At 36.0% G+C, this 22,098-nt stretch overlaps 3 protein-coding genes across 3 annotated transcripts; 1 reads left to right on the plus strand and 2 right to left on the minus strand.

Annotated features, from left to right (window-relative positions):
• Positions 1-12,535: 12,535 nt before the first annotated feature.
• On the minus strand, positions 12,536-13,297 carry BDR25DRAFT_233834 (uncharacterized protein; the record flags this gene model as incomplete). Its single annotated transcript, XM_033685454.1, has 1 exon — positions 12,536-13,297. The coding sequence occupies one exon, from the start codon at positions 13,295-13,297 to the stop codon at positions 12,536-12,538; it is 762 nt and encodes a 253-aa protein (XP_033544542.1).
• Positions 13,298-14,283: 986 nt separating this feature from the next.
• BDR25DRAFT_316700 (uncharacterized protein) lies at positions 14,284-15,690 on the plus strand (the record flags this gene model as incomplete). The annotated part of the gene is made up of 1 exon (XM_033691621.1): positions 14,284-15,690. One exon carries the CDS (start codon positions 14,284-14,286, stop codon positions 15,688-15,690), a length of 1,407 nt encoding a protein of 468 aa, XP_033544543.1.
• Positions 15,691-18,126: 2,436 nt separating this feature from the next.
• Positions 18,127-21,612, minus strand: BDR25DRAFT_61861 (ATP-dependent protease La). Its single transcript, XM_033698831.1, has 3 exons — positions 21,015-21,612; positions 18,473-20,913; positions 18,127-18,139 (listed from the first exon to the last, which is right to left on the minus strand). Exons 1-2 carry the CDS (start codon positions 21,493-21,495, stop codon positions 18,581-18,583), a joined length of 2,814 nt encoding a protein of 937 aa, XP_033544544.1. The 5' UTR covers positions 21,496-21,612; the 3' UTR covers positions 18,127-18,139; positions 18,473-18,580.
• Positions 21,613-22,098: the final 486 nt, after the last annotated feature.

The raw sequence follows: 22,098 nt of genomic DNA on the forward strand, positions 1-22,098 counted from the left end.
AAAGCTAGTCTAGTAATAACCAACCGCCTATCTTGGCCCGAGTCACGCGCTGTGAAGGGTCCTCCGCAGGAGGGTCTAGTCGTCTGTGTAATTGTTAGTAGCTTAGTGTAAGGACGGGGCTCTGTACCACTGCGCCAATACAATAAAAAAGGTGTGAATAATCAACCAGCAGTTGATTCTACGTACAAAATAGTAGATATACCTATCGCGCGCAAGGACCATCTCAGCCTTGTAGAGAAATCTACCTTCTTTAAACTTTAATATAATCTACTCTCTCTCTCTCTCTATTACTTTTCTTACAGCTAGCCGCTAAAAGTCTAGTTCGTTAAGCTACTAACACAAGCTCTATGCATTCTATCTAGCATTATAGCATTGTAATTGTATATTAACTACGTAGTAATTTAACGCAATTTTAAGATTTCTAGCGTTGTAATATGCTTAGTATTTAGTCTAGTACCCACGTACACGATATACAGCCTGTAGGTGTTAAGGCATACTATAAATAGCCTTTTTAATATATAAATTAAAGATAAGCTGCTATGTCTTTTTTAATACAGCGTAGAACGTCCCCTACTTCTTTATAAAGTATTTAAGAGTGTTAAATTTAAAATGTTACTAATATAAAGTCCTTTTAGCTACTACTATATATACTTAATAAAGGTAAAGTCTAGTAAATAAAGTAAAAAGTTATTAACATCAACATTATACTTAGTTATTTAATTATAAGTATAAAAAGTAACGTACACTACAGGCAAGTTGCTTACACACCTAAGTTACTTACTTTTGCTAAGACTCTACTAAACTACTCTTCTATACTAATTAGACGTTTTAAAAGGATATTAGATATAGTTTATACTTTAGGCTTTTAAATAAGACATAACACTCTTAAAGCAACATGCTGCAGCTATGTATAAAGTCTTTTAAAAAAATAATAAATAACTAACACACTAGACAACTTTTATAAGCTAATTCTATAGCTAACTTATAAAAGCTAAAAAATAATAAAAAGTAAGTAATTATTAAGTATATACTTAAGCTATATATATAAGGATTTTCCTTTTAGCTAGTAGCTATAGCTAATATAGCTAATTCTTTATACACTAAGTATAATCTAGGCTATGTTAGTTAGTATAAACTAGTCTATGATATTTATAAAGTGTTATTTAAAGCTTAAAGTAAAGTTTAACTATAACTATAAAAAAAAGCTTTTTATAAGAATTTTAAAGTAATTTAAAGCTAGTTTAGCCTTATAAAGAATACTAAAGCTAAGTATAGCATTTAAAATAATAACATATACAACTTTAATAAAATAAGATTTATAATAGGCTAGTTTATGCTAACATAGCCTAGAATATACTTAGCATGTAAAGAATTAGCTATATTAGCTTTATCTACTAGCTAAAAGAAATATCCTTATATATATAGCTTAAATATATGCTTAATAATTACTTACTTTTTATTATTATCTAGCTTTTATAAGTTTGCTATAAAATTAGCCTAGAAAAGTTATTTAGTATATTTATCTGTACGCAGGAGTGATACAGCGCTTAGTATCTATCTAGCCTAGCATAGGATCACAGGACTACGCACGTGGTGCCTGTGCGCGGGCGCGCCTTCTTAAATATCGCTCGCGTCTGTACATAGGGAAGACAAGTAATAACTAGAAACCTGTTGCCCACCCTACCTACTCTGTACGCTGTGCACACTGTACACTACTCTTACTCTTGCTACTTAAGTGCTTATACTATAAGCAGCTAGCTAAAAGAGTCTATTTAACATCTTATCTATTAAAGGCTATGTACACATATATAGATTCAAATATAGAATTCTAACCTAATATATTTTACAAGCAAGTAGTCTACACAAGTAAATAGTCCACTCTAATTGTCACGATTGTGCACAAGTAAGGTTATAGAGCTTTACAGAGGTCTAGTTTAATTACTACGTGAGGTATCATAGTAGGTACAAGACATTGTGTAAGGAATAGAAAAGTTTAAAAAGAAATTAGTAATTAAATACTTAGCTTAAAAGTTTAAGCACTTTAAGTATAAATTAAGCCTGTTCTAAGTTTAGTTAGTGTTAAAGCAGTTTATGCTTAAGTTTATGTCTATGTTATATTATGTTTATGTTAGACATGCACTAATAATACTTTAGTACACGTCTAATATAGTTATGTCTAGGATCTAGGGAGGATACTGTAACAGTACCCCCCCCCCTTATTAGAAAGGGAATCCTTTATATTAGTAGTTCTAGCATTAAGTTCTCTTTATTAGAGTATAGGTTTAGTTTAGATAAGTATTAGGTGTAGAATTAAGTTACTATAGAGTTCTTTTATAAGGCTTCTGCAGGTTTCTATAACAGTTTGTTATATCTAGTTTATTTTATAAAGTATTTATAAATACATTTTTTCTTATTAAACTAAATCTATTTAATATTTTTTATAATGTATTCTAGTTTATTATTTATAATAATAAGTTTAGGTAGCAGGTTTAGCTATCTAGGTAGATAGTTAGATTTAGAGGCTACTTAGCGCAGTAATAATATGTAGAACACAGGGTGTATCTTTATGCTGTTAGGTAGAATTAATTAGTAAGCATATAATAAGACTATATAAGCTACTGTAAAGGGGCTAAGGTTCTTTTAATTAAGTTTCTTTAATTATTAGTTTATTTAGATATTTCTAGTGTTTAGCTAGACCTTCTTGCTAGCTACATACGCAGGGGTAAGAGTTTAAAATTAGTTTATATACTCTTATTAAAAAGCTTAAGCCTATGTAAGCTTTTTATAAACATATTTAAATATATTTTAAATTTTATTAATAAGTCTATTTATATCTATTACTTATATAAATTAATAAGTTAGTTAAAGAGTATTTAAAAGTAGTTAAAAAGTATTTAAAAGTAGTTTAAATCTTATTTAGAGGTAGTATCTATAGTTTGCTAAGAATAAAGATACTTATGTTAATTTAAATATTATATTATTAGCTTTAAACTATGCTATAGCTAACTATTTTACCTAGTTATTTTACTAGTAGTTTATGTACACTTATAGAACTTATTTTATTACAGCATTTATGTTTTTAGTCTAGCTGTTAGTCTCTAGGTAAAAAGCTGTAGATAAATAGAGAATAATTTAGAGCTATTTATAAAGTTTGTCCTAGAAGGCTAAGACAAACTATGTACTTTTATCTAATATAATTATGTTAGGCAGGCTATAGTAAACTTATATGTATTAGTAAAATAACTAGGCTATATTAAAGGCAGTTATAAAAGAATATAGTATTAAGTGTTAATACTTAGTTAAGTAATTAACAACTACTATAATATTTATATACTTTTTAGATAGAGGTAAGTTTATAATAAAATTAATTAATATATCTTTTTAAGCTTATTTAAGAATTAAAAGTAGTTTAAGTAGGCTATTATACCTTTTTTAAAAGGCCTTTACTTTACAGCAAGTATAGCAACATAATACATATTAGTATACAGTATAGAACATGCGGGGCTAGTAGTACTCTCTCTGTAGTAGGTTAAAAGTCTTTCCTCTGCTTAAGTGTTCTTTAATAAGCAAGTTGTGTATAATTTAAAGTAGTTTAATTCTTAGTTTATTAAAATTAAAAATTATAAGTTAGTTATAGTAATATAGCTTACTATTTTAGTTTTTATAGTTAGCTAGTGTTACTTTTTTTAACTAACTAGTGCTATTTTAAAGTAGGTTTAAAGTTTCTTAAATAAATTTATTATTTAGATACTTATTAGTAATAATTTAATTAATTATTTAATCTATTTTATTTAGGTTAAAGTCTAAAAATAGCTTTAGTTAAAGTAAAGTTTAGTGTTAAGCCTTTTACACTTTTTTTTAAGTAGGGACGTCTTAGAATTACCTTATAAGGGCATCTAGTTTCTCTTTATTTTAACTAGAATAATAAGTAATCTTAAAATTAAAATAAAACAGGTATTTAAACTAACAGGCTTATTAGTAGCTAAGTTATTTTATAGTTATAAAGTACTATAAGTTTTTATAGTTAGATAAGACTTATATTAGATGCGCTATACTTTCTAGTTTAAGTTGCTATTATTTAAAGCAGTATACTATAGTAAGTAATTCTTTATTATAAATTTTATAATTACTTTCTATAAAACTTATTCTTTTTAAGAAGTATGTAATAGGCCTAATAGTCCTGTCTAGCTTAGTCTAGGAGAGAACTCCTGCTACTATGTAGTCTAAGGCATTAGCTTCTATAAGTATTAGTAGTTTAAAGTTAAAGTAGTAGAGTATTAGAGCTTTAGTAAAGGCTTTTTTTAGCTAGTTAAAAAACTATTAGTAATTTAAGTTAAAGTTAAATTAAATCTTTTTTTTAGTAAGTGTAATTATAAGGCTTACTTACTATAAAAAGTTATTAATAAATTATTAGTAAAAGTTAGTAAATTTTATAAAAGCTTAAACATCTTTTATATTCTTTAAGTATTACTAATCTAGTACAGTCTAAACCTTAACAGGGTCTATTTAAATGCTATTTATAAAGATTATATATCCTAAATATGTAACCTTTAATTAGTAGAACTTACATTTGTCTATGTTAAGTTGTAGACCTACTTCTTTTATAGCCTTTAGCACTAAGCGTACATGCTGTTTGTGCTCTAAAAGGCTATTACTATAGATTAGAATATTATTAATATACATAGTGCAGAACATGTTTAGGTAGGGTTAAAGTAAGTTATTTATAAAATGTTAAAAAGTACTAGGCGCGTTAGCTAAGCTAAAAGGCATTACTAAGTACTTAAATAGTCTATATTAAGTTTAAAACGCTATTAGCTACTTATTACCCTTTACTATTTTTAGCTTATTAAAGGCAGTAATAATATCTAACTTTATAAAATACTTTACTTTACTTAGTTAGCTTAAAGTTTTCTATAAAAAAAAATTAAGTATTAGTTTTTAATAATAACAGTGTTTAGTCTTTAGTAGTTAATGTAAAATTAAAGCCTACCCCTAAGTTTCTTTATAAATAGTATAAGTAATACTACTAATAAAAAGCTAGCTTAAATAAACTTTTTTTTTAAGTTTTTATTAAAGTATTTTTAAAGCACTTTTAATTTATTTAGTAACATCTTATATAGTAGCCTATAACTAGGTTGTTTACTAGGCTTAAAGGTTATCTAGTAATTATATAAATGTTATATTAAAAGCTTATTAAACTTATTTTAAAAAAAGATATATAATAAGTTATAGTAGTCTTAAGAGACTATTATTTTTAGGTTAGTATGTTTTTAGAAAGCTAAAGCTTAGTTTATATTAGAAATTATAACTATGTAGATTTTATAATCTAGTTATTAAGCTAGAGTTATAAATAAAGTAGGTCTTATATAGCAGATGTCTATTTACTGTTTAAGTCCTAGTTTATGTCTAAATTAAGTAAGTAAAATTTTTTTAAAAGCTTTCTTTTTTTTAAGTTTAAGTAGTTATTAAATTATTTTACATAGCTTATCTTAGTAAAAGGCCTAGCTTATTAGCCTTACTTAGGTAGTTTTTTTTTAAGTTATTAAAAAGTAGGTCTAGAAACCTTTTATATTAAGTGCTACTTAGGTATTATTTAGGTGTAAGCATAAGCATACATTTTAGCATTAAAAAGAGTTAAAGTTTAAAACTTACTCTTAGTAATTAAAGGCAACTTTATGCTAATATAGCTATAGTTATTTTAGAATTAAGTTATAACATTTTATATTTATTACATAAAGCTTAATCTGCTTCTTATAGTGTTAGTAAGTAATTATAATAGTTATAGTATAAAAGATAAAACTTTTTTTAAGTTATTTTCTATTAAATCTAGTTAAGTAAATTATTTAGGTAAGTAGTGTTAATTAAAGATTTAGTTTATGCGCTAGTTTTTTATTAATATAACCTATACTATTTACTTCTAAGTTAATAAGAGCTTATATTAAAGCTAATATAGTTTCTTATTATAAATATATAGAAATATTAACTTAGTACTTTTAGTTATTAGTAGGGGACTTAGCCTATAAGTTAGCAAAGATCTAGTGTTAAATTAGTCTTAGAGGGCAACTTAGCCCTAGGACAAGCCTTTTTACAGGCTTCTACTACTATAGCTGCAGCTATGTTAAGAGTAGAAAGAAGAATTAGGGCTTAAATATAAGTTAAAGCCCTTATAAAAATAAAATTAAAATAGTAAAAATTTTTAATAAGTGCTAGTAGCGCTACTTATGTAGACTTAAGAAAAGGGAATAAAGTAGTTTTAGAAAATATAACTATGCTTACTACACTTAAAGTATTAACTTTTTTTTTATAATTTTTACACTTTCTAAAACTAACTAGAGCATAATTTAAATTAATTTTTATTATGTTAAGGTTCTTATTTATAACTGCGCTAGTTTAGGGGCGTATTAGGGCTTATATAGAGAGGAACCTTATGTTATTATTATAGGTAGTAATTAGGTTTACATACGCGTTAAAGTTATTTAGGAGGGGTTCTTCTACTATAGCGCGTTATAGTTTAGTTAAGAGGGAGTTATATAAAGCTATAATTAGACCTATTTTATTTAAGCTTATATTAGATGTAAGTTAGTAGAACTTAGTAAAGTGTAAAGTAAAGCTTTTTTTTTTTTATTATAAAGTGTTTAGGTAACTTAGGGCTATTAACTCTTTATTTAAGTCTTTATAAGTTACTTATAAAAATGCTATAAATTAATCTAGGTTAATAATATTCTTATTTATTAGTAAGTTAATTAAGGCTGTTATATTATAGTTAAGTTAAAAGTAAGCATATAGTAACTAGAAGCGTTTAAAAAAGAATTAGTTTATGTTTCCTTTAAGTTTATATTAAAGCTTATGTAGAAAGAAAAGTAGGTCTTTCTATTTTCTATTAAACAGTAGGGAATTAAAGAGTTAGTTAGATTTTATTACTAAGTTAGAAAAGTTATAGGTTATAGGCAGCATTAGGTAGAAAAGAGTTAAGCTATCTTTAAACTTCTAAGTAAGCTTTAAGGCTAGTAAGTTCTTAGTTCCTACTACTATAATAAAAGTTAAGGCAGAAATAGACTACTTAATAACATAAAGCTGTTTTTTAAAGTTCTTTTAAAAAGCTTTAAAGCTTACAACATAGCAGCTTTTTTATAAAGTAAGTGCTTTTTAGAAAGCTTTTTAGCTTACTTTAATAGCTTAGAGTTATGTAAGTACTAAGCTTATTAGATTAAATTTAGAAGCTATTCTTAGCTAAAGTTTTAACATAACATAATGTTATAATTATGCATAAGTAAGGTTATAGAGCTTTATAGAGGTCTAGTTTAATTACTACGTAAGGTATTATAGTAGGTACAAGACATTATATAAGAAATAAGAAAGTTTAAAAGGAAATTAGTAATTAAATACTTAGCTTAGAAGTCTAAGCGCTTTAGGTATAAATTAAGCCTATTTTAGGTTTAGTTAGTGTTAAGGTAGTTTATACTTAAGTTTATGTCTATGTTGTGTTGTGTTTATGTCAGACGTGCACTAATAATACTCTAGTACGCGTCTAATATAGTTATGTCTGGGATCTAGGGAGGATACCGTGACACTAATAAAGTTTTAGCACTTTATACTTTAGTTAATAATACATCTACTAATTAACTTTTAATATACTAAGAAAAAAAAGTAAATTCCTTTACCTTTTTAAGTAGCATACACTACAGGCAAGTTGCTTACAAACCTAAGTTACTTACTTTTACTAAAACCTTACTAAACTACGTTTTTTACACTAATGCATTCCTAACAACACTACTTAGACATGCTAAAAGAATGTTAGATATAGCTTACTCTTTAGGCTTTTAAATAAAACGTAATACTTTTAAAGTAACATGCTATAGCTATATAAAGTCTTTTAAAAGATAATAAATAACTAATACACTAAATAACCTTTATAAGCTAACTCTATAAGTAACTTAAAAAAGCTAGATAATAATAAAAAGTAGGTAATTATTTAGCATATACTTAAGCTATATGCGTAAGGATTTTCCCTTTAGCTAGCAACTATAACTAATATAGCTAATTCTTTACACGCTAAGCATAACATAGGCTATGTTAGCATAAACTAGCCTAGTAACGTACTTTACAGGCGAGTTGCTTACACACCTAAGTTGCTTACTTTTACTAAGACTCTACTAAACTACTTTTTTTACACTAATGCATTTCTAATAACACTACTTAGACGCACTAAAAAAAGGTTAGATATAGCTTATACTTTAAGCTTTTAAATAAAACATAAAACTTTTAAAAAAACATGCTGTAGCTATGTATAAAGTTTTTAAAAAAATAATAATAAATAACTATAGCGCTAGATAACTTTTATAAGCTAATTCTATAGCTAACTTATAAAGGCTAAGTAATAATAAAAAAAGAGTAATTATTAAGACTATACTTAAGCTATGTATGCAAGAATTTTTCTTTTAAATAGCATTTATAGCTAATATAGCTAATTCTTATTACGCTAAGCATAATCTAGGCTAGATTAGCATAAACTAGCTTTATATATTTAGAAAGTGCTATTTAAAGCTTAAAGTAATATTTAAGTGTAGTATAACTATAAAAAAGCTTTTTATAAGAGTTTTAAAGTAATTTAAAGCAGGTTTAGCTTTATAAAAAATATTAAAGCTAAGTATAGTATCTAGAATAATAACATAACTGTAACGATTCTCATGAATCGTTCCATCTCGGGTCGCCCGGAACCTATCCGAAGGGTCTCCGTATCGGCTCCGACCCTGGCTCGACCCTGACTCGACCTGGCCCCGACTCTGCCCCGACTCTGCCTGGCCCCCTGCTGTTGCCCCTATTCCCTCATGTATTTAGTCGCACCTTGCCCCTGTAGCTAGCTCAGTAGTTTTCTGATATCCTTTCGTACAAGGCCTATAGGTGTTAATGGCATTCCCAGGTTCAGAGTCCCCACGCACTCCCATATGCCTCTGAGTGGATTCCCACCGTATTCGGACCCATTGTCTTGCCTGCGCCGTTACAATAACGTACCTAACAGGTTGGCCAGCCACACAGGTTAGCTAGCTACTTTTGCTAAGCCCCTACCACACTCTACCTATCTACATAATGCCTTAATAACAACACTAGATTAAATCTTCTAAAGAACATTAAATATAGCTTACTTTTTAAGCTTTTAAATAAGACTTAAAACTTTTTTTATAACATGCTATAGCTATTTATAATGTTTTTTATATAACACTAAGTAATTAACGCGCTAGACAGCCTTTATAAGTAGAATGCTAGCTTAAATTAAGAAATCTAACTAAGCTTAAAAAAAAAGTAGTTATTAAGTATATACTTAAGCTTATTACACATAGATTTTTTCTTAGGCTTATAGCTATAGCTAATATAGCTAATTTCTTGCGCGTAGAGTATAATCTAGGCTAGGTTAGCTTAAACTAGCCTAGTATATAAGTTAAGCACTGCTTTAAGTTTATAATAAAGTTTAATTATAAGTATAAATATAAAAAAGTGCTTTATAAAAATCTAAAAGTTATCTAAAGCTAGTTTTACTTAGTAGCTAACATAAAAACTAAGTATAGTATCTAAGATAAAAACATATATAACGTTAATAAGTTAAGCTTTATTATAGGCTAAATATTAACTAAAAGAGTTATTATAGCTTTAGAGAGATAAAAACAGCTAAAAGTAATATAGTAAAGTAATAAAAAGTAGATAATAGTTATTTAAAGCATTAATATAATAAAGTAAGCTATTTTACTTTTTATTATTTTTAAAAGCTGCTATTACCTTTTTACTTAGTATAAAAAAAGAATTTACTTTAAAACTAGGTTATTATAGTTTCTAAAAATAGCTAGATAATAAATAAGCTTAGGCTATAGTAGTTAAAGCACTTTAATAAGCATATAAAAAAAAGTTATAAGCGCTTATTAGCTATTTATTATTAATAGCTATAAAAGATATAACTTACTTAATTTCTAGTAGTACTATAAAAAAAATAAAATTATTACTATCTACATGCTTTTACACTTATTACACCTTTTATAGCCTTTTAGTGTAAGTTGTTTTACCTCTTTAAAAAAGGTGTATAAGCGCTAAGCTAAAGATTTTATATATAACTAAATTACTTATATTATAAAACTTAAGTTTCTACTATGCTTTATACACACTTATAATATAGTAATTACTTTTAGTAATATTTAAAAAGAGTTTTAAAGTGCTAGTTTAGTTTTATTTAACTTAAAATAAGTTAAAATAGCTCTTAACATCTAGTTACACACTTTATTACTACTACTACTTATTAATAATAAGCCTTAGTAGTTATAAACTTTAAGTAATACTTTTAAATTTAAGTTATAATTAATGCTTATAAAAGTAAAAATTTAGAGGTATATAAATAGCTTACTAACATTTATAGTAAAGGCTTTTAAAAAAGTCTTAAAAAGAGCAGTAATTATTACACATAAGCTAGCATTAGTGTAAAAAAAGATTATAAAGCTTTAAGTAATAAATAAGGCTACTACATAACATAGATTACATAAAAAAAGTAGATTTAAGTAAAAAAAACTTTAATAGTTAAAAATAAAGCTTATTTAACTACTTTAAAGAAGTTTAAAGCGTGTAGTAATAAAAAAAAGCTAAAAACATAAGTGTACACTAAAAAAAAGTAAGCTAAGTTAAAAGTAATATAGGCAGTGTAATTAGACTAGGTATAACTTACATATATGTAAGAAAGTAGTAGAAGTAGACTTTAAATAATATCTTATATTGTATTACTTTATACAGAGCTAAAGTAGGCTGTTTTGCGCTAGAATAGGGTGGTTTTAGTAGAGGCTTAGCAAAAGTAGCCGGCTAACCCGTGTGGCCGGCCAACCTGTTAGGTACGTTATATAACTTTAGTAAAATAAGCTTTATTATAAGCTAAATATCTATTAACTATACTTATACTTAAAACTTTACTTTAAGCTTTAAATAACACTTTATAAATATACTATGCTAGTTTATGCTAATATAGCCTAGATTATACTTAGCGTGTAAAGAATTAGCTATATTAGCTATAAATACTATTTAAAAAGAAAATTCTTACGTATATAGCTTAAGTATAGTTTTAATAATTACCTACTTTTTATTATTACCTAGCTTTTATAAGTTAGCTATAGAATTAGCTTATAAAGGTTATCTAGTGCTATAGTTATTTATTATTTTTTAAAAGACTTTATATATAGCTGTAGCATGTTTTTTTAAAAGTTTTATATTTTATTTAAAAGCTTAGAGTATAAGCTGTATCTAACATTTTTTTAGCATGTTTAAGTAGTGTTATTAGAAATACATTAGTGTAGAAAGAGTAGTTTAGTAGAGTTTTAGTAAAAGTAAGCAACTTAGGTGTGTAAGCAACTTACCTGTGAAGTACGTTAACTTTTTTATAAAAGTAAGTTATAACACTTTAAAAAGTAAACAAAGTAATATTATACTATAAAGTATAAAAAAAATGTTAAATTTAAAATAAAACAACTTGTATAGCTATAAATGAAGTAGATTGAAATTAGGTATTAAATAATAAGTAAAATATGAAAAATAAGGCTAAAATAGTATAGATTTAGCTACTATACTACAAAGTTAACAACACTATAGCTACTACTACTAGTAAGAGTACTAAGTTAAAACTTTTACTATTTATAAAGTAAATATTATAAATTATATTTTTTATTTAATGAATTAATATAAGTGTTGTAAAGTAAAAAGTAATTTAAGTATAAAAATATTATTAAAGTAGACTGTTTGCTTGTGAAATACGTTATTTTATTAAAGTGTGTTAGGCAATTAATATATATAGTTAATATACCTTATACAATCTACATAACAGGTCTAAATTAAATTTAGAAAATAAATAATTCTTCTCTACTATCTATTTTAAATACTAATAAACTTTAGAAATTTTTAACAGGAAAGTTGTAGAATGTAAAATGCTAGAGGAGGTGAGTTTTGGTAGCGCACACTTTACACTAACAGACTTTTGGTTTGTGAATGTACAACTAGCTCATTTTCTCAGGAAGAATCACCAACTCCTACAGCTCTCTAAATGGAGGAGAGCTGGGATATGTATACCCCATATTCGGAGGCAACGTAACATATGCGGAACTTAACCCCGCCAGCCCTCCTCGCTTTACGGCATCGAAGAAGCCAGTGGGCGGGCTTATACCATTACGAAGCCTAAGTGCAATCGATCACGTACCTTTCTCGAGAGAGTGGAAGCGAAGGCAGCAGAATAATAGGACTGCTACATTTTGCTGTCCTTGTCTTGTGCTCCGCCCAAACGCATACCATCATTATTTCTACCTTTCACTGTGCGTTAAGCGTTTAATAGCTCGAGGTCGGCCAAATTTATTGCTCTTGGGAGGATTTTGGAATGGCCAGAGAAGATCCATGAGCTGCCGGTAGCATATATCACTAGCTTAAATCGTATTCAATCTTCATTTTAGGCATCATTCAATGAAGAGATTGAATAAATCAACCTATTACCCCCCTTCACGGTTCCCAGCCTATACTTGCTGAACTACATTTTTCCCGCCGTGATAGTATGCACCAGCCTAATCTTCCCACCTTCAATCCTAAACTCATGACTATCCGGCATTCCACTCGCGCCCCCAAATGCCAACATAACATCACAAGTCCCAACCGTCTCATCACACACATATCGCCGATTCACCAACTGCACACCACTTGGCACACCAACATTGCAGTCCGGTCCAAAGTAATGACCACCCTCAACCCGCTCGCATGGATTTCCCCACGGCACTTTGACACTCTTGTTATTGAAAAGGTCTAGGTATGCATCAGCAGCCGCTTTGATAACAGCACGTGTGTCGCGCTTTGCTTCCGGGATCGGATCTCGATTTTCCTTCAACGAATACGAAAGCGTGCTCTTTGCGTCAAAAAACCAATCCCCCGTGGTCGTTATAATCGATTCCAATTTGTTTACTTTCCCGGATGCTGTATCGAGCCGGATTTGGGTTCCGATAACATACGGTGGCGTGTTATCGGGAGCAATAAGTTCAGTGTAGGTTGCACACTGCGTCGTGTCGAGTAGTGTGCGGTTATGTGAGATCTTGAGGGCTTTGGAGAGCATGCCAGATTTGGTATTCGCTGATTTTGCGTTTTCGGTGTAGGTCATGGAATCTGCGAGGGAAAGCTTGTTTTGGCCAGTAGTTGCGGTAGTGAGGTAGTCCACTGCCGTTTGCTGAAGGATAGCGACGTCGCATTGGGCTGTCGTTGGGCTAGCAAGGAGAGCCAAGGCTCCGAGGATGACAGGAAGCATGACGAGTTTCCAGGTTGATATTGTTGTTGTTGATCAGTTACCCTGGTGTTCGTTTCGGAGGACAATCTTCGAAAAGAGTCTCAACTGCGATAAATATATATTCTCTAACGAACTCGCCGCTGCCAGTGCCGGTGGTTATAGCAGTTGCCGAATCCACTACCTTCCTTGACCTTCATAAACGTAATGCGGGCGATGTTGTAAGTTCGGGTGAATATAGCTCTCTAATTCGCCTGATGCATATATTACCTCGTCAACACTTTTGCCGGATTTAGAACGACCAATGAATGAGTCCCCGCGGGGCAAATATATGAGCGATGCTTAGGTTTGGTGTAACCCGCTGGTAGTGACGCGTCGTGATTATTACCTCGGTCTCCTAAAGGAGCAACCCTGCGTCACGTGTTTCCAGCGGTTCTAAGCCATCTAGGGCTAGAGATCGAGCCTTGAGGCGTAATGTCTTATGAATTAGCAAGAAATTATGATACGGAGTCCGTTTAGAGAGAAGATCGCCCGTCTTTAACGTCGATTTTGACTTCCTGTATCAATCATTGCCCTCATTAGCTCGTTGGATTGAATTCAAGTGAAAGCGGGAGATGGTCATCACGAATTGCGAGAGGTTCTGTCCTAAAGTAGCCAGTCTTGTCCGAAAATCAAGTTATCTGAATTTTAGGATTGTAAACGCTCTGAAGTATAGTGAACTGCGTCCTAATTCACAGATGAGAACATTCACGAAATTACGTTGGGAGCCTTCACCAATTGCACACCCCCTGACGTATGAATAGCGTTTTACGTGAGAGTGTATGAACTCACATGCTCGATAGATGCAACCTCTTCTTGAGTCTTCTCTTCAACATCTAAGCAGAAAATCTCCTGTTAAAGACACTTATCGTAAGACTATATTAAACAACTTCCAGGACCCCTTAATAGGTTTACCTAACTTCATAGCGGCATCTAAGATAAGCGGTTCGTCGGCTAAGGCTATGAGTAAAATGGACCGTGGGTGGTTTGACTACAACTCGCTATCGATGCTGCCACAGCAGGCCCAGCCCCTTTATGTCAACCGCCCTCGCTTACCTCCAGATCACGACACTGCTCCAAGTCGCCATGGAGTAGAATACCACTCCTTCACAGGAGCACCCAAATCTAATGCAAGGAGGGCAACTTCGGCTAGCCAACCCGAGGGTGCTGATAGCGTATCATCACAACCAAAGCAGCAGATTGTGAGACCAATACTTCCTCGAGAGGGACTTCAGTTTTTGAGCCCCCCTCTCTCTCCCAAAAATCGATTATGGGAGGCTAGCAGCATTTCAAATCCTCGCAATACGGGAAGAAACATAGTCGGAAGAGAAAACTTGCATGATGGTGAGCGGAAATCGTATTCTCCTCCTTCTGGATATAATTCCCATTGTGCTTCTGAAGTGGGGAATTCGCAGAATTCGACCCTCTCACTAAATTGCGGCAGTCAGGGAGGGCTGACGAAATCAGTTGCGCTGCCAGATGCTTCGCCAGTGAATAGGTGGCAACAAGCCCAGGAATACCGACGAAAGGTCTATCAAGTACCATACCGCGATCCGCGTTTAGATTTTACCATTGTTGGCGTTGAGCAGAACGCCGAATTTTGGGTTGGCCAGCTGGCTCTGGCCATGACTAACGTTCACAACGTAAAAGACCGAGAAGGCTCGCATGCGATGAAGATGTTCCTTCCTAATGTGTATGACCCTCTTTTGGTAGAAGCGACTTGCAGGGATATACTCCGTTCGTTGATCGACCGCTGCAAGAACGGTTTTCGTGGACCGAATACTTTCAATAAAGCAATCAAGCCTGGGAAAGAATTGGAGGCTGATAAAACAGCGACGTGTGAAGAGAGACTTAGCAATATTATACGAGCTTTAACGTGGAATAAGAGAGTTTGCAAGGACGTGTTGTACGACGACTGGAAGATTCGTTTGCTGGTAAATCACCCCCTGGCGTACGACAGGGAAAAGGATTCTCAGAAAGGGTCGAATGATCAGCGCAGATTAAGACACATTAAAGAGCGAGAAAAATTGAAGAAGACTGAGGAGGAGCTCCGGGCTTATCAAATTGTTAACACGCAGACCCAGCCTGAGAATACGTCTGAACAAACGAATCTTACTAGGAGTCATGACTCTACTGCGACCGTGAGCATTCAGCAAGGCAACTACTTTGCGGAAAGAATTTTACCACATCAACCCCCTTGGACTAGACAGTTGATAGGCTCTTCCTTTTCTTCGCCAATGATGCTAAGTCTCAATTCGCCAGCAACGAGGCAGGGGTTGGATGGGAACAACACAAGAGGGATGAAAAGGACACGACTGGGGGGTGGATTTGATGATGATGTCAACGAAACAAAGCAGGCGAAATCTGAGAAACAGTGAAGTGTTCATAGTTCAAATCAATGAAGTTAAATAAACGCAAAAGGTCGCGATCAAATAAACAGTCGACTACTCCGAGAAATCTGTGATGTTACATCTCTACTCTGCACTAGTCTGGTTTTCGAATTTGCAGCAACCAGGAGATGGGCCGATGAGAGGCTTGGCCGGGTTTTCTTCCCTCAGATCAGGGCATGGTAACCTCATTTCAAAAGTAAACGTACATACTGGACGTTTTCCTATTCCCTGCTTTCACATGACTATGTATTTACCTTATCGATAGATAATGCTGAAATCCTTTACCACCCCCTCGCGCCCCTACTTACGATTTCGGCCGCCTTTTGGTCCTGGGTTGACTCTCGGCATCTATACTTCCAACTCCTTTCAACTCTTATTCTCTCAATCATATAGCCAGTGGTATATCCCCTCATCGATTCCCATGCTTCTATTGTTTGGGCCACACACCCCGATTACTTATTTCATTAGTTTAACACCCGTCTCATGTTCACCGCGCTACATCACTAAGGGTCACCTCCATCAGCATGAATCCTAATTTTCAGCTGAAATAATATCGAGATCATTCTCTACCCAATCGCCTGTATCCTCCAATATTTATCGCGAAAGGCTAATACAGTTCTGTGCTCAGTGTCCTATTCCCCCAAATATTCCGTGCCTTGGTTTGATCTTTTCTTCATTCCCTTGATCAGCGTGCCCAATAAAGCGTACTACTGACTGTACTGGGTACGCTGTACAGTTGATTTGAGCCGTACGTACGTATAGCAATATTCTGCACGTGCGTACAATAGCTGTTGTCCCGAGTACTGTACGTAGTAGAGCACCTAGTTACCTTTTGGGTTAGGTTTATTTAACCTGATTTATTTTTTAAGAGCTCTTGGGGGAGCTTCTCTAAAGGGGCTAAGACGGATAACACGCATATAGAAAATGTTGTTACAAAAAAATACTTGTCTTTAATTTATAGTACAGCTTTTATACTACCTAATTTAGATTTAAATTTACTCTATCTATAGTAGTACTAGAGATAGAGTTTTTAGCTAGTGTTCTACTGTTTTTTACCTACTAAGCGTAACTCTGCTTAGGCTAAGAAGTCTACGCTAGAGATAGACCTATTTAAACATTAGCAGAGACTAGAGTTAAAAGTAGAGTAGCTTACTTTTTAATAGATAGGAATAGATAGACTATCTATACCTCTAATAAGTTGTTAAATCTAAGAGAATCTTGTTACTAGAAAGTATATTTATTAATAACTACTATAATAAGCTGCAAATAGACATTTTTAACGGTTATAAGTGCCTGAGATACTAGAATAGAGCAGGTTATATTAGAATAAGGTAGTATACAAAGAATATTAATAAGAGTAATTTACGCAGTCTTATAAAATGCAAAGAGAACAAAAATAGAGCTTGGTTTACTATATAATTAAAGATTATATAATTCGGAGTGGAGGAGTGTTGGCGGATAGTACTCGCAGTTTAGGTCTCCAGTGGCAGTGTTCTGAAACAAGACTCGTGGGGGTGATGCGGCAATATTTTCTTCTCTAGTCAAGCTAAGGGCCGCATCAGCTTCACAATCTTGGGTTTTAGACACTGGGACCGGCCGTGCTCTGCATCGCCGGTTTTTCTTATCTACAGTTTCGGAGAAGGCTGGTCCAAGGAAATGTTCGACTGTTGGCTCGGCGTTTTAATCACACACGGGCGCCGGAGCGGTCCTGGAGTGGAGGATAGAAGTTTTTATTATCCCCGTATCAACTGCTAAGATAAGACGCAATGTGAATAACTACGCGGGATGGGCCAACAGGTCTAAAGTCTATTCTCTAAACAGCCAATATTGAAAACTACATGTTGAATTTTTTCGTCCAGCCTAGTTCATCGATCGAGTGTACGGCAGCCTAAGACAGCCACATGGTAACTTATATCGATCGCCCATCATTAGGGAGAATCTACCGTCAGGATCTTAAGTAGTTTCAGACTGCTAAGGAGGAAGCAGCACCGTTGACACCCTCCAGCCTTCTAGTTCTCCTGGAAGGAAACAGCATGTTTGAAACAGTCTTACAGTTTTACGTCTCCAAGAAGAGGGGGAAACCCATAAATATTGCTTCTGGTCATTTAAATGCCCCTAAAAGAAGCCAATACACCTCTCATGACTCCCAGGGGATATATAGTCTCTAGTGGAGAAGGTGGACGTAATGGTCTGAGGATCTAGTTGATTGTAATCTCGCAGCGAGGGGAGAGAAGCCGGAATAAGCATCAGATGTGCGTTACAGTCCCCCAGCAGGGAGGGAGAAGGCTATTGGTGATTCTCTGATGGATTTTAGTACCCAAAAGGTGCATGGTGGGGTGCAGTGTGGGTTTTTAGTGCCCAATGGAGAATGAATTATCTTAGCTCGCGGTTTATTCCCTAGATTGTATGGCTGTGGATTGGAGCAGAGAAGGTAGGCCTAGAGGACAGTCAGAAGGAAGATACTGTAGAAAGGATGGCAGGAAAATGAGCTGGGAGTGTGTCAGGAGGGCTGGGGGGTTCGAGGGAGTGGTAGAAAGTATGGCGAAGGAGTGCAGTGTACGCATGATCTAGCAAGGAGAGAATACGTGCATCTGTATGTGCGTGTAAAATATAAATGCGAATGAATGGGGTTGATTGACAGGGGACGTTGACGCTGATTCGTGCAGTGTCTGCCTAGCGAATAGGGATGCGATGCGGGTCCTGGAATGCGGACGAATACTCTAAAATGATTCAAACGGAAGAGAATTAATAGAACGAATAATATACATACAACTCCTATGGCCACCCCAAACAACCAACTCCAAAGGCCTATGCAATCTGCTCTCATCTTCTCTCCTCCCTCCACCCCCAAAAGCCCTCCCCATATGATCCCCTATACCTACAACCTACTCTCCCCAACCCACCCCCCGGCTCTCTCCCACCTCTCCGGCCATACCTTCCCCAACCCCTCCCAAATATGACTCACAAACTCAATCCCAACCCCCTTCTTAACCTCCTCCGGCAAATCCCTAACATCCTTCCTATTCCCCTCCGGCAACAGCACTCTCTCCACCCCGGCTCTCAACGCTCCAATCAGCTTCTCCTTAATGCCTCCTACAGGAAGCACCCGGCCCCTTAAGCTCACCTCTCCTGTCATCGCTAACGTAGTAGGAACCGGTTTACCAGAGAAGAGGGATATGAGCGCAACCGTATGGGCAAGACCTGCAGACGGTCCGTCTTTTGGTATCGCGCCGGAAGGACAATGGACGTGGATACTGCGGTTTTTCATGATATCCTCGTCCTCAGCAGCTGATAGCCCGAGCTCAAAAGCGTGCGCTTTAACCCACGAGAGCGCAACTTCCACGCTTTCTTTTAGCACGTCTCCGAGTTTGCCCGTCAGTTGCACACGTCCTGTTCCAGGCATATCCGCGATCTCAATAAAAAGAATAGACCCCTGGCCACCGGTGGAGTATGCGACAAGACCGGTGACTACGCCAGGACGAGAATGCTGCTCAGTGAGTTCCTCCGTAAATTTCTCAATGCCGAGGATACCGTCCAAATCGGACAATGTAACGACGGGGTTATATTGGGGCAGGGTTTCTGTGTCTTTAGCAGTTGCGTATTCAACCGCTTTGCTGCGACATACGGAGCCGATTTCGCGCTCGAGATTGCGGACCCCAGATTCGCGTGTGTAGGATGTGATGATCTTGTCGAGCACATCGGTGGGCATGTCGATGTTATCTGGATGGAGGCCATTAGTCGTGATTTGTTTCGGCAACAGGTGGCGGGCTGCGATATGCCGTTTCTCAAGCGTTGTGTAGCCCGATAATTGGATGGTTTCCATGCGATCGAGGAGAGGGGGTGGGATAGTGTCGAGCGAGTTGGCCGTGGCGATGAAGAGGACTCTGGAGAGATCAATGGGGATATTGACGTAGTGGTCTGTGAAAGTGTGATTTTGTTCTGGGTCCAGGACTTCCAGCATAGCGGCGCTGGGATCGCCGTTGTAGTTTGATACACCTAGTTTGTCGATCTCGTCGAGCAGGAAGACTGGGTTGGCGACGCCCACTTTCTTCAGTCCGTTGACGATGAGGCCGGGCATGGCGGCAACATATGTTCTTCGATGTCCGCGGATCTCAGCCTCGTCACGGACGCCTCCGAGCGAGATGCGGTGAAACTTGCGACCAAGGGCGGTGGCAATGGATTTAGCGAGAGAGGTCTTGCCAGTGCCAGGAGGACCGACAAGGAGGAGAATCGGGCTCTTATCGACCATCCTCTTCTTCTCGAGCAACTTCAGCTCAGCCTCTGAAGGCTCCTTCATGACCTTCTCTTCCTTGTCCTTCTCTTTCTCGCCCTTCTCCTCAATTGGAGCAATCGATTTCGCAAGTGCCTTGATCTGGTCATCAATATTCTTATTCGCCTGCTCCTTGAGCTTCAACACAGCCAGATACTCCAACAACCTCTTCTTAATCTTATCCAGCCCATAGTGATCATCATCAAGCTGTTTCTTCGCCTTAACTAAAGTCTTCGCATCTAGCTGATCCACTGTTGTCTTAGTCCACGGAATCTCGGCTAGATTTTCCAGGTAATTCCGACAGACCTGGTATTCAGCTTGCACAGGATTCATCTTCTGTAACCGTTGCAGCTCCCTTTGCGCAACCTTGTCTGCGTCTGGAGATAGCTTTGCATCCTGCAACCTTTTCTTCAGCTCCTCGAGCTCGTTGGCTTCTTCCTCTCCCCCTTGTCCTGGAGCGCCTGGGAACCCAGGGAATCCGGCGGGCATACCATTACTGCCACTATTAGTCATGCCAGACCTTCTCTTTAGAGCCTCTTGTTGTATCCGTCGCAGCTGGTCGATATCAAAGCTCCCATGCGCAACGGGTATTGTTGTACTTGTAACTGTTATCCGCGTGCTCCCTTGTATACTGCTGATCTGCCGCTGAAGAATCTCAATGACCCGGTCTACCCTGTCTTTAACATCTATCGCAGCCAGCACGCGCAGCTTCTCTTCGTGTGTACAGTCCACCACATTCGCCATGAAATCTGCCAGCGACCCGGCTTCCGAGAGATCCTTCCTCGCGATGTATAGCTCTAGTCTTCGAGCGACGATGGGCGAGAGGGAAACGGTCGGAGTGCGTGGCAGTATCGACGATAGCCGGACGAGCGCTAGGAGTTCGCGTGACAGTTGTTTGAGAAGGTTAAATTGTTCTGCTAATTCGGGGTTGGCGACGTCGACTGTGGATATTAGCATCTCATCTGATCTCATATCACTGCACACCCCACACCCCCAATCGTTGCTATACAAAGGATGAACGGAGAGAATCGGGACGTCTTACCATGCTCATCAACCCCCCTCAATTCCCCCTCAAAATAAGGCCGCTCCTGCACCACATCCAGCACCTCAACCCTCTCGAGTCCTTCAACTACCAGACTCAGCTCCCCTTGCCGTCGTCCCTGTACCCCACTCACCTTCGCCACACACGCGTATCCAAATACATCTTTCTTTGTCGCATTCACTGGATCTGTTTCAAACCCCCCAGGCTGCTCCCCCTTCGCGTCCCCGTCCTCGATCAGAAGTCCCCCCTCCCTACCCACCAACGCACTCCTCAGCGGCACACACGCGACAGTGATTGCAGCATCTGGTTTCGCGGTCGGCGAAATCGAGTATATTTTTGCAAGGATGGCGGCGACGTCGGCGCGATTGGTAATGGGGACTTTGAGTGTTGTGCCTGGGAGGACAGCGAGAGGGGGGGCAAGCGGAATTAGGGGGAGGACATCAGTGGGCGTGGGAGAGGTTTTGGAGGGGGATTTGCCCATTGCGAAGGTGAGTTGGTGAGGTGAGGGGCGGTGGTGAGATCGGAAGTCGGGGGAGAAGTGAAACCCTGGGCGGATGTAGATGTGGATGTGGATGTCGATGCGGATGTGAGGAAGGTTCGATGCGGATGCGGATCCGGAGTTGAGTTGCTCGTGACTGTGAATGGTGCAGACGCCGAGAATCCCGAATGTCGCTCACTGCAATAATGCGAAGAAAAAAAAATAGAAGGCAGCGCAATTAAAAGAATGGGAAACGCGATTCGAAGAGTGAGGGGTGACAGAAGTGGTGGGATATACAAAGCCGAGTCGTGGTTCTGGAAGATGCTTTGAGGTTCCGGCTTCAACATGGGTCCAAGCCGAGGTAAAAACTATAGTCACGTGATATATTAGGCTTAAATTGCCTGGGTGGACTTTCACGAGATTTTGGGAGAGCTGATTTGGAGGAAATCAGTACTCTAGGATTGGATGTGGCTTCCTAGGCAACTTTTGTTAGCTACTTCAAGTGGCTAGGCTTGAGGTTATGGGGCAGAGTCACGCGACTTGCACTTTCATGACCTGTGCCAGAAATCGGCTATTGTTATAGGTAAGATCGGAATTGTCCTTCGC

This window comes from Lindgomyces ingoldianus (genome assembly GCF_010093535.1).
Source record: "Lindgomyces ingoldianus strain ATCC 200398 unplaced genomic scaffold BDR25scaffold_28, whole genome shotgun sequence".
Lineage (NCBI taxonomy): Eukaryota > Fungi > Ascomycota > Dothideomycetes > Pleosporales > Lindgomycetaceae > Lindgomyces > Lindgomyces ingoldianus.